This window comes from Arachis ipaensis, chromosome B05 (genome assembly GCF_000816755.2).
Source record: "Arachis ipaensis cultivar K30076 chromosome B05, Araip1.1, whole genome shotgun sequence".
Classification (NCBI taxonomy): domain Eukaryota; kingdom Viridiplantae; phylum Streptophyta; class Magnoliopsida; order Fabales; family Fabaceae; genus Arachis; species Arachis ipaensis.
The window spans coordinates 1,633,580-1,645,672 of record NC_029789.2 but is presented as its reverse complement, the minus strand read 5'-3'; the positions used below and the strand labels follow the sequence as shown (position 1 = coordinate 1,645,672).

Genomic DNA, 12,093 nt, shown 5'->3' with positions numbered 1-12,093 from the left:
TTACTATTTTTTAAAAAAAAAATATATATTATAAATTAATAAATTGATCAATTGACTTTAGAAATTTATATGCAACATAATTACATATAATAAAATAGAATGAAAGATAAACAAATAAATAATAAGGATCATTAAATTGAGAATAAAATAAAATATATAAATTTATGAAGAGAATAAAAAATTAGATTAATACCTAAACTATAATTATTTGAATTTAAATTTACAATTAAAAATATCAAAAAGAGAAACAATAAAATTAAAAGATATATAGAGTCATAGAGAGTTATATAAAAAAATATTAAAAATTTATCTTTTGATGAAGAGAAGATAACTACTAAAAAAGGAATAGAAAAAAAGGTTAAAAATATGAAATTAAAAAGACGATTTAAGAGAATAAAAGAGTGGTGACGACTGAAATTTAAAAGTGAAAAAATACTAAATTTGATTAGGTTAACTAATAGTCAAAATAATAGAAAGATAAAATAAATTTAAACTTTAAATAATTAGACTTAATTTATTTGTAATGGAATCATTTAAAATTTAAAATAAAAATATATTATATATATTTAAAAAAAATTGAAATGGGAGTGGGGGCAAGTGCCTCCCTACTCTAAAACTTAGGTACTTGCCTGTGTACATGCTATTTTTTTTTGTTTGGTGACGATTTTTTTGTACATACTATTGAAACAAGTGAATTGATTTTTCAATTTTCTTTACTGTTTTATGGATTTTTTTGGACCAAATGATGCACTGTGGTACATACAAAATTTGGAAAAAGATGAAGGTTATAATTTGGTATCAATGTTCTATTAGCATTGTTGAACGATGAATAGATGAAACGAGTAACTTGGGCTGCATTTGTTTATAGGAACAGAAATATAAAGATATAAAATCATATTTGATAGAGAAAATATAAATAAAAATAATATGTCTAAAAATATTAAATTAGTATATTTTGTGTCTATTTTAATAGAAAGGACAGAGAGATACTAACAAAAAACATAATTTATTTTTTATTTCTTTTATTATTTTTATTAATTTTTTATAATTATATTTTTTATTATTATATTTTTTGAATAAAAAAAATTAAATTTTTATAATTTATTATAATTTATCATTAAACAAATTATAAAAACACAAAATTTTATATCTTTATACTTTGTATCTTATCTTGTTTTCATAAATAATCCGTGCCCAAATGAGGAATGATTAGCGTGTCCAATTTTTAACAAAAAAAACTTATAAATTAAAAGAATAAATAACCATTTGTACCCATAAAAGATGAAAACGCTGACATATGTACTCACACTAAATCGAAACTAAATTTGTACCCACGTAAGATGCCTTCCGTGTGACAAAAGTACCCTACGTGGCACTCCAACTCTCTAAAGACAGGGTACTTTTGTCACACATAAGGCATCTTGCGTGGTTACAAGTTTAGTTTCGATTTAATGTGAGTATATATGTCAGCGTTTTCATCTTTTATGGGTACAAATGGTCATTTATTCTAAATTAAAAAGATACAGGCATAGAGAGTATGGTGGAACATAGAGCAGCCTAGAGTACCCCCAACGCATCTGCATTCTGCTCCAGTGCTCCCACAGGCCACAACCTGACCTCACCGACCTCGAACCCGAACCCTCTCTTCGTCTCACCGCCCCAAACAAAACCCAACCCATTCGATTCATTCTTGCCTATCGCACCCTTCTCTATTCTCTTCTTATTCTGTTATTCATCAACTCAACACCAACACCAACACCACACAAATCTCTCATTTCTCAGCTATTTTTCACTGCACAATCACCACAACAACATCAATATGGGTTACGAAGACGATCCGTGAGTTCCTCTTCTCTTTTTTCCAAAGCCAATTTCACCTTTTATCAGGGTTAGGGTTTTCGTTTTCTCCTAATTTCAATTTTTTGTTTTCTGCTTGTTCAGGTATCGCGATGAGGACGGAGAACCCTTGATGGATTATGACGACATGCAATCCGATCCCGAGCCGGAGCCCCACCACGACGATGCGCTCCTCGATGATTACGAGGACGAAGGGGACGGTGGCGATTGGCGACGCCGCGAGCGCTCGCAGACTCCGGTCTACGATCACGATTCGTCCAAGTCGAAGCCTAGGAAGAGGCTCGTTAAGAAGGGCGACACCGGGAGGCAGTCGGTGGCGCCGGAGCTCGAAGACGAGGTGGCGGAGGAATCATGACGGTGAAATGTGGGATACCATTGCTGGCGGTGATTCTGAGGTGTTATTATGGTGCCTTTGTGATTTTTACACGATTTGTTGAATTTGTTGAATTTGGTGTTTGTTGTTCGTCTGATAATTGGATTTCAGTTTTAGATTTTTATTTTATTTGGTAGCTTCAAGCTGGATACTTTGATACATTATGTAGTGGTTATGCCTCTAATTTGTCATGCTTGTAGCTTGTGCTTTTGCCCTTGTTGATCAGGCCTAGTTGAGGCTCAAAAAGTTGTTGCTGATTTGATAATGGTTTCCATGCCTCTTTTTTTAACCCGGTTTCCATTATATAGGATGATCATGATGGTGTTAGGAACGTGGATGATGACAACTTTATAGATGACACTGGGGTGGAAGCTGGTGGTTACTATGGCAGTGATGAACCTCGTTCTCCTGGTGATGCTCCCCAGGTTGGTGAATTAATTCTCCCGAATTTTTTCTTTTTACTGCTAGATTCTCCTGTAAGCAGAATAGCAGATCCACTGTGTTTGATATCCTTCTGATTAGGATAATGTTTTGGTACCAGTAGCATGTCGTAAACCAAATATGTGATGGATGTAACTTGAGCTTTCTTTTCATTTCAAGCTATTCGGTCTCTGTTTTTGATCTAGTTAGAGGCGATTTCTTCAAGAAATCAATTATGGGATTTGTTGCATTGTTTTACTATAAAGCTTTTGACACCTGACATATGTTGATATTCTAGGCAGAGGAAGGTGAAGAGGATGATGAAATTAAGGATCTTTTCAAGGTAGGTAAGAAAAAGAAGAAGAATGAGAGAAGTCCTGCAGAAATAGCTTTATTAGTTGAGAACGTCATGGCTGAGCTTGAAGTCACAGCTGAAGAGGATGCTGAACTTAATAGACAGGGGAAGCCTGCCATTAATAAACTAAAGAAGTTGGATCTTCTAACAGAAGTCCTCTCGAAGTAAGCTGTTGATTTTCTGTCATATTAAGTATGCTCTGGTGTTTCCTTAATATTCTATTTTACTTATGCATATTTTCTTTGGTAACTTTCCACCAACTATTTGTCTATTTTGCAGGAAACAGCTCCAATTAGAGTTTTTGGACCATGGAGTACTAACTTTGTTGAAGAATTGGCTTGAGCCACTTCCTGATGGAAGCTTGCCAAATATCAACATACGCACAGCAATTTTGAATATTTTAAATGATGTACTGAGTTTTCACCATGATAAATATTTTTTTATTCAATTGCTCTTTCCCAGCATTATTTAGCTCCTTATTAATTGGACATGCTTTGCAGTTTCCTATTGACCTAGAGCAGTATGATAGAAGAGAACAGCTGAAGAAGAGTGGTCTTGGGAAGGTTGTGCTTCAGTTCATCCTGTGGCTAGATGCTCTATTTTTTAGCATTTAAAATAACAGCCTTCTTTTCCCTCATTTCCCTCCCCCTTTCCTTCTCTTCCCTGGGGCAAAAGAAAAAAAAAAGAAAAGAGAGCATCAATATGTAGCTTGTTATTCGGAGTCATAACATAAGTGTGATCTATATTGTCTTGACAGGTGATCATGTTCCTATCGAAGTCCGACGAAGAAATCAATGTAAATAGAAAACTAGCTAAGGAACTGGTTGACAAATGGGGAAAGCGTTTGGTGGAAAAGGAGGCAAAGATCATGACGGTGAAGTTAAGGAGATGTGGGATACCATTGCTGGCGGTGATTCTGAGGTGTTATTATGGTGCCTTTGTGATTTTTACACGATTTGTTGAATTTGATTGACTCTGTGTTTGTTGTTCGTCTGATAATTGGATTTCAGTTTTAGATTTTTATTTTATTTGGTAGCTTCAAGCTGGATACTTTGATACATTATGTAGTGGTTATGCCTCTAATTTGTCATGCTTGTAGCTTGTGCTTTTGCCCTTGTTGATCAGGCCTAGTTGAGGCTCAAAAAGTTGTTGCTGATTTGATAATGGTTTCCATGCCTCTTTTTTTAACCCGGTTTCCATTATATAGGATGATCATGATGGTGTTAGGAACGTGGATGATGACAACTTTATAGATGACACTGGGGTGGAAGCTGGTGGTTACTATGGCAGTGATGAACCTCGTTCTCCTGGTGATGCTCCCCAGGTTGGTGAATTAATTCTCCCGAATTTTTTCTTTTTACTGCTAGATTCTCCTGTAAGCAGAATAGCAGATCCACTGTGTTTGATATCCTTCTGATTAGGATAATGTTTTGGTACCAGTAGCATGTCGTAAACCAAATATGTGATGGATGTAACTTGAGCTTTCTTTTCATTTCAAGCTATTCGGTCTCTGTTTTTGATCTAGTTAGAGGCGATTTCTTCAAGAAATCAATTATGGGATTTGTTGCATTGTTTTACTATAAAGCTTTTGACACCTGACATATGTTGATATTCTAGGCAGAGGAAGGTGAAGAGGATGATGAAATTAAGGATCTTTTCAAGGTAGGTAAGAAAAAGAAGAAGAATGAGAGAAGTCCTGCAGAAATAGCTTTATTAGTTGAGAACGTCATGGCTGAGCTTGAGGTCACAGCTGAAGAGGATGCTGAACTTAATAGACAGGGGAAGCCTGCCATTAATAAACTAAAGAAGTTGGATCTTCTAACAGAAGTCCTCTCGAAGTAAGCTGTTGATTTTCTGTCATATTAAGTATGCTCTGGTGTTTCCTTAATATTCTATTTTACTTATGCATATTTTCTTTGGTAACTTTCCACCAACTATTTGTCTATTTTGCAGGAAACAGCTCCAATTAGAGTTTTTGGACCATGGAGTACTAACTTTGTTGAAGAATTGGCTTGAGCCACTTCCTGATGGAAGCTTGCCAAATATTAACATACGCACAGCAATTTTGACTATTTTAAATGATGTACTGAGTTTTCACCATTATAAATATTTTTTTTATTCAATTAGCCCTTCTCCAGCATTATTTAGCTCCTGATTAATTGGACATGCTTTGCAGTTTCCTATTGACCTAGAGCAGTATGATAGAAGAGAACAGCTGAAGAAGAGTGGTCTTGGGAAGGTTGTGCTTCAGTTCATCCTGTGGCTAGATGCTCTATTTTTTAGCATTTAAAATAACAGTCTTCTCTCCCCTCATTCCCCTCCCCCTTTCCTTCTCTTCCCTGGGGCAAAAGAAAAAAAAAAGAAAAGAGAGCATCAATATGTAGCTTGTTATTCGGAGTCATAACATAAGTGTGATCTATATTGTCTTGACAGGTGATCATGTTCTTATCGAAGTCCGACGAAGAAATCAATGTAAATAGAAAACTAGCTAAGGAACTGGTTGACAAATGGGTAAGTAATCTGTGAAACTCTTGCTTCAGCATGTATCATTTATCTTTCCTTAAAAGTTGTACTGATTCTTGAAGACATTATAATGGCATGCATTTTCTTTTTTTTTTTTTACAAGCTATCCATTTTCATCCAGGAGTAGTTTTCTTTTTTGGGGATAGATACTTAAAAAAGCACATCATTTTTGCTTTGTAATTGCAGAGCCGACCCATATTTAATAAGAGTACACGGTTTGAGGACATGAGAAATGCTGAGGACGACAGGATTCCTTTCAGGAGGCCAACTGTTAAAAAGTGCTCAACCATTCTGATTTAAATTGCTTGTCTTAAGCAATATTTGTCTTATGTATTGCAATATGCTGAATTTCTATAATGCTGAATTTCTACAGGCCGGCAAATAAAGCAGCAGGGATGGAATCTAGAGATGGTGATCTTGATTTAGAATTTTCACAGTAAGTCTTGGGCATTAAGATATTACTGGTGGAGCAGTGTGAACTAAGTTGTCACTGATTTGTGTTATAGATGCTAATTGTTCTGAATGTATAATGCAGGCCTAGGTCTGGACAGTCTTCTTCAAGGCAACATGCATCAAGGCCAGAAGCAACACCTTTGGATTTTGTGATCCGTCCCCAGTCTAAAATTGATCCAGAAGAAGTTAGAGCGCGAGCAAAAGCTGCCGCACAAGATCAGCAGAGAATGAAGGTTTGTGCTTTACCTCGGGGTGGGAGTATTGTTTTTTTTAAAGCTTTTTATGATTCCCTGCAATTCTTTAAGTTTTCAAGTGTTTGGAGTATCTTACAAATGTAGAATACTGAGGAAGTGAATATGTAAAAATAAAAATTGGAAGTAGAGAGATTAACTGAAGATGCGGATGTATATTCTAAAATTTGTATTTCACCACAGATGAATAAGAAGTTGCAGCAGTTGAGGGCACCAAAGAAGAAGCAGCTTCAAGCTACAAAACTAAGTGTGGAGGGTCGTGGCATGATCAAATATTTGTAGATCTGTTGACTGGTTGAGTTGTTCGCCCCACAAGCTGGATATAATTGCCGTCGTTAAGTGGATGGATTATTATAAAGGAGCAACCAGTGACTGCTTCCTTTGCAGACCTGTGTTCTGTGGTCTGAATTTCAAGTTTGGCGGGTTGCTGTGAAAATGCTCTCCGTTTACCCCTGCGCGGTTGTTGTGTATTCATCAATTGCATAAATGATTCCCGCAAGTATGGGATTGTGGTGCACATGCTGTTAATTGTTGTTTAATAATCAACCCTCGGTTTGTCATCTCAATTCCAAAGAGACTCTGGACTTTGTTCTGCATCCTAGTTAGTTAGGATGTGTTTGGACTTTGGATAGGCTTTTTAAACAAATATTTATTTTATTTTATGGGGAGATATTTTTTATTAGAAAAAAATAATTTTACATTCAGACAGAAAGTATAAAAAGTATTTTTTTCAGCGAGTTATTAAAATTTTTTTAAAAAGTGATCGATTAAAATAGTAGTTTTTGCTCTTTTTAATAAAAAATTTTTAAATTGTATTCAACATACAGTTCTTTATAGATAAAAGAGTAAATAGATAAAAATATACATGAAAGAATTTGGAGTGCATAAAAATACACATGAAAAGTTATCAAGTTATAAAGTTGTGAATTAGGTGCTTAATGCTTAGCGTTTCCTTTCTTAATTGGATTGCACACATTAGAGATTAGACCTGGTGGTAGAATAGAAAATCTCACGGAAGAGGCGTAGCTGCGATGGGATAAATGCAATAATAGGGATACTTGCAAGTACCATGGCAACTATCAGCAGCGGCTGATACGCTTTTCCTTTGAACATGGCAAGAAGTGCTGCACAAAACGTAACCATCATGCAGACCACTGATAAAAACAGAGTCACCAGGGCAACTAGCAGTTTATATGGCAACTTTTTCAGGAAATCTGTTTCCGCATAACGCGACGTGAGGATCCCAATGAAGATCAAGACTGAAGTCGAAGAAGCAAAGATTGATATTGCATCTGCTATAATGAAGACGGTAAATGCCCTGTCATGCAGGAACATGGGTTCCCCGTTGCTCTGGTTGTTTCCACCAGGGAGAGTGAAGGCCGCGGCAAAGAGGATTGTAGTGATAAGAGTACCAACAACGGAGAAAGCACTAGCTGTGTCTTTCGCCCACTTCTCCCCTTCTTTCGCCAGCTGCTTGTGTTGTTCCGTAAATATTTCATGAGGGTTTTTCCCATCTTCGTTCTTCGCCTCTTTACACTTGGGATGCACAATTTTCTCCACAGTCTGCATTTGCAATAATAGGTGCTTAAGAATCCAAAATAGATATATATCTTGCTAGTTTGAATTGTTTTTTTTTAAATATTTTTTTAAAAAAATAAAGTATTTTTATTTAATTTAAAATTTTTTAACAGTTTTCAAGTGCTATTTTCGTGAAACTCTAAGTGATTAGTCACCTAACAAATTTCAAGTGAGAGTCACCAAAAAAAAATTTTCAAGTGAGAGTAATTAAAGACCTTAAACCATTGAATTTCGCTTTGCATTTGGAGAGCTGCACCAGATCTATCAGCAAGAGCAGAGGAAGGCCCTAACTGTGCTGCTAGATGTAGAAGGTTATTGCCAAACACGTCGGTGCGAGAAAGAACTATCTCCTTGCGTCCGTGAACATCGTGTATGAGGTCAAACACGTTTTTTTTGCGATTCAAAATCGCATGCGAGAATATGCCTCTCTTGTTTCTATCAATGACCCATAAGAGGTCTGGATTTGCTTTTTTCATCAACTCTATGAACTCAATGGTTCCATACTTGGCTGCCTGCAACATTGCATCATATGCAGAAGCATTTCGAAGCTGCGATCCATCAAGGCGAGTAACTTTTTCCCCCAAGCAACTCAGAATTTGATCAACCCTAAGGTGGGTCTTTTTCATTTTGTATATTTTTTTTATTCCTATGAGATATTCAATGAAATCAGTTACTTTAGAGACTTAAGTTGTTTCACAACAAAAACTAAAAATGAAAATTTGAAGGGGAAAAAAACATACCTGGGAATATTAGTAGAAAATTTTGAATGAATAAGTGAATGGGTGCAAGCAGTCGATCTGAGGGGAAAAAGAAAAGAGAAAAAAATTTCAACACTTTACATGCCTTTTGTTCATTAATGCACATCGAGGGATATTATGCTGATAAAATACATCAAATAAATGAATGCTAAATAAGATAAGTTCTGACTGTATTTTGCTGATTTTCTTTGGTTACCGAACATTTTTAAATATTTATTATGAAAACTATGTTAGTTAACATGCATGCATATACACACACGTTAACACGTGTATATATATATATGGTGTAGAATGTTAATTGATAAAATTAAGAGAAAATTTTTTTTGATATAATTTCAGTTCAACTAGATATTCTTTAAAAGTTGTACAATATTCAGTCTTTTATTACAATAATTTAAAAAAAATAAAACAAACACATCTAAAAATTTTAAATAAATTTAGTGTCTTTTTAAAATTAAATACACATTCAAAATACAAACTAAATAAAACTGAAATTTAAAATTTAAATTTAAATTTTAAAATTTTGTTTCAAATTTAATATATTTAATTATTAATATATTATAATTGAAATACACAACCAAAAATCAAATTAGTTAGAATTTAAAATTTGGTAATTCTGCTTGCAAAATTTTAAAAAAATTTGGTTGAGTTCATTCGTGAAGATATGTTATCTTTCTTTTTCACTTAATAAAAAGTTCTATTTTTTTTAAAATTTATGTATAATATTGGAAGTGTTTGTGTTTTTTGAGAGTTGTAATGTTAATCTAATTTGGATGTGTCAATACTTAATTTTGGATGTATTTATGTTGTTCATTATGTTCTTATGTACATATATAAGTTTTTTTACATGAGTTTTGGATGTGTTGATAAAATATTTAGAGTGCATTCTTATAATTTTGGATGTGTATTTAAATTTAATTTTGGACGTGTTCTAAAAATATTTTGAATAAAATATCAACTATCAGATGTGTTATAATTGAAAAATAACAACAGAATACCATCTACATCTTCCCTCTTAAACTCCAGATTTTTTTTTGCTTCTTTGCTCAAACTACTTACATACAAAGTACTTTATTTGTAACAACTCTATTAATAAAATTAAATAAGATCAATCTTATTCCAATTAAATAAGAATAGAGTTTTTATGTTTATTTTTAAATATAATTAAAAATATTGAACATGATATTTCTTAACAAATTATATAAACACATGTATGAAAAATAGTGATACCTTTCACCAATGCAAAAGGAGAGAGTGTTTCAACTGAAAGGTGATGATAAGTCTTCACCAATGAAGACGAGAGGGAGAATTCAGGAAGGTACCATCTTGGTTTTGGATTCACTAATGTAGTGTGAATGTCCCGTAAAATAAAGAATAAAAAACTTTATTTGTTACGTGAAGTTACGTAAAAAAAAGCAAAATCACAGTAACTAACTATGATATGAAGTGGGTGAGTTTTAAAATTTAAATTAAATTTATTTATAGATATGTATCTACAAAATAAGAACATATTTCAATAAAAAATAATTAAATATTATTTAAATCTGATTAAAAGGTGATTAATGTTGTACAACTAGCATTTTTCTTATAATTTTAGGCAATTCAATTCGATATGCATTGTATGCGTTCTTTTGTTTATTTCTTGCTGTCTGTAATGTAGTTTTGACCAGGCATGATTCAACTCATTTGATGAGAAAAAAATACCTTCCATTCCATGAATACATACCTGCTAAAGTTCTCATAGATGGTCCTTTATCCCGGGGAACACTTGATACCATCTCGTCGTGTACTTCTAAATCTGGGAATGAAAAAGCGCTTGCTTTGCTTTGTGAAACTTTTTGTTTTTTAAAGTTTGTTTATATTAAAAGTAATTTATAAAAATTAATTTTTAAAAGTTAATTTTTTAAAAATTGTAATATTTGTATTTGATAAATTAAATTAAAAATAATTTTTAAAAAATATAAATAATAATAAATATATTTGATAAAATAATTTTTAAAATTTAAAAATATTATAATAAATATTAATGTAAGAATTAAATTTAAATATTAGTTAATGTACAAAATTATATTAGATTTTTTAATTTTGATAAACATAAATTAACTTTAAAAAAATTTCTTTTAAGTGCTTTTAAAGGATGTAAACACAAGTTACAAGTACATGAATTTTTGATTTACCAAACACAAAATAAAATAAACACAAATATTTTTTTAAAAAATTTTACCAAACCAAATCTATATATATAGTTAGGTGAAGAATATTTATATTCTTAAAGAAGAGTAACTTTTTCACGTGCATTTTTCTTTATCAAATTATATTTGATCCTATTACTACTTTAATATTTGGTAGGTCCTAACATAATAACGATGCTTGGATTCAAAATTGAGTTAAGAAATTATTACTACTACTGTTATATTAAATGAAAAAATATTTTTATGTAAAAATAATAATCAAGATGATAATACTATTATTTTGAAAAATTTAGTTAAACATATTCAACCATCTAATTCTTAACTATAATCTCATAAGAATATTTTAATGTATATAGTCATATATAACAAGACAAAACTCACAATCGTAGATCCAATGTAGAATCCCAAATCTAGTGCCACTGGGGAATGCAGAAGGCTTGTGAACCAATGCCTTTAAGGGTCGGAGACACTCTGATTCATGAGTAAGGGGTAGCGCACCCGGATGTTGTAGTAGTAATTGCAAAGCAACATCTACCATATCAATCCAACAATAAATTAAAAGAGCTCATTTTAAAGTGTACTGTAAATTAAATATTAATCCGAAACACAGCTAATAAATTACCAAATATTTCAGCGCTGATACATCGTGAAAGGAGCAAAACTGCATTGTCGGCATTGTCGGCATTGTCGAACATATCCCTGGGTGTTTTAGAATAGAGGTATGAAGTCATTTTCTTGTGACCCATAGCGGCAGCAAGAAGAACAGGTATCTCACCGTCTCTGGTCTCCATCTCAAGCAGCACCTGTGCCCAACCACCAACACTACTTTCTTCTACCAAGCACTTTGCTATGCTTTTGTTGCCGGTAAGATCAGCAACAAGGGCGAGAGCCGTGTAACCGCGGTTGTCTTGCATTGTAAGTAATATTTCTCCGCCTTCGGCTACCAATTGCTTTACCATGTCCTGGTGCCCCAAGATTGCCGCCGTGTGGAGCACTGTCCTACCAGATCGGGAAGTAGAATATATAGCCATGTCGTTCTTGTTCAGGATTGACTTTACTGCACTCCAATTATTCTCTTCCACACTCATGAACAACTCGCGATATTCAGGATCATCCATTACACCACCTGCAATTTTCATAATTCAAATTAAACATACATGAACTACGCACCCAACGCAATAACTAGTTGAACAATGAGAGATGCCAACAACTCGAATAATGGACAGACTCACTCACAAAGGTTATATCTAACTAATTTAAAATTTAATTTTTAAAATTAAAATTAACTTTTTTTTAAATTTATTATTTATATTGTTCAAAAAATTATTGTTTA

The 12,093-nt window shown here is 33.1% G+C and overlaps 2 protein-coding genes across 2 annotated transcripts in view; one reads left to right on the top strand and one right to left on the bottom strand.

Moving 5' to 3' along the window:
- On the top strand, nt 1,588–6,801 carry LOC107639930 (protein IWS1 homolog 1). The gene is made up of 18 exons (XM_021103569.1): nt 1,588–1,839; nt 1,942–2,209; nt 2,539–2,655; nt 2,949–3,169; nt 3,285–3,414; nt 3,506–3,568; nt 3,763–3,801; nt 3,846–3,926; nt 4,213–4,329; nt 4,623–4,843; nt 4,959–5,088; nt 5,182–5,244; nt 5,439–5,516; nt 5,715–5,806; nt 5,902–5,964; nt 6,064–6,214; nt 6,416–6,535; nt 6,581–6,801. The coding sequence occupies exons 1-17, from the start codon at nt 1,820–1,822 to the stop codon at nt 6,512–6,514; spliced, it is 1,953 nt and encodes a 650-aa protein (XP_020959228.1). The 5' UTR covers nt 1,588–1,819; the 3' UTR covers nt 6,515–6,535; nt 6,581–6,801.
- LOC107639929 overlaps nt 7,137–12,093 on the bottom strand; it is a 5,719-nt gene continuing 762 nt past the window's right edge. The window contains exons 2-7 of the mRNA XM_016343490.2: nt 11,383–11,886; nt 11,142–11,291; nt 10,295–10,366; nt 8,551–8,607; nt 8,026–8,456; nt 7,137–7,795 (exon numbers count right to left, since the gene is read on the bottom strand). Of these exons, the coding sequence (XP_016198976.1) occupies nt 7,208–7,795; nt 8,026–8,456; nt 8,551–8,607; nt 10,295–10,366; nt 11,142–11,291; nt 11,383–11,886 (1,802 nt within the window). The 3' untranslated portion in view covers nt 7,137–7,207. The remainder of the gene's footprint in view (nt 7,796–8,025; nt 8,457–8,550; nt 8,608–10,294; nt 10,367–11,141; nt 11,292–11,382; nt 11,887–12,093) is intronic.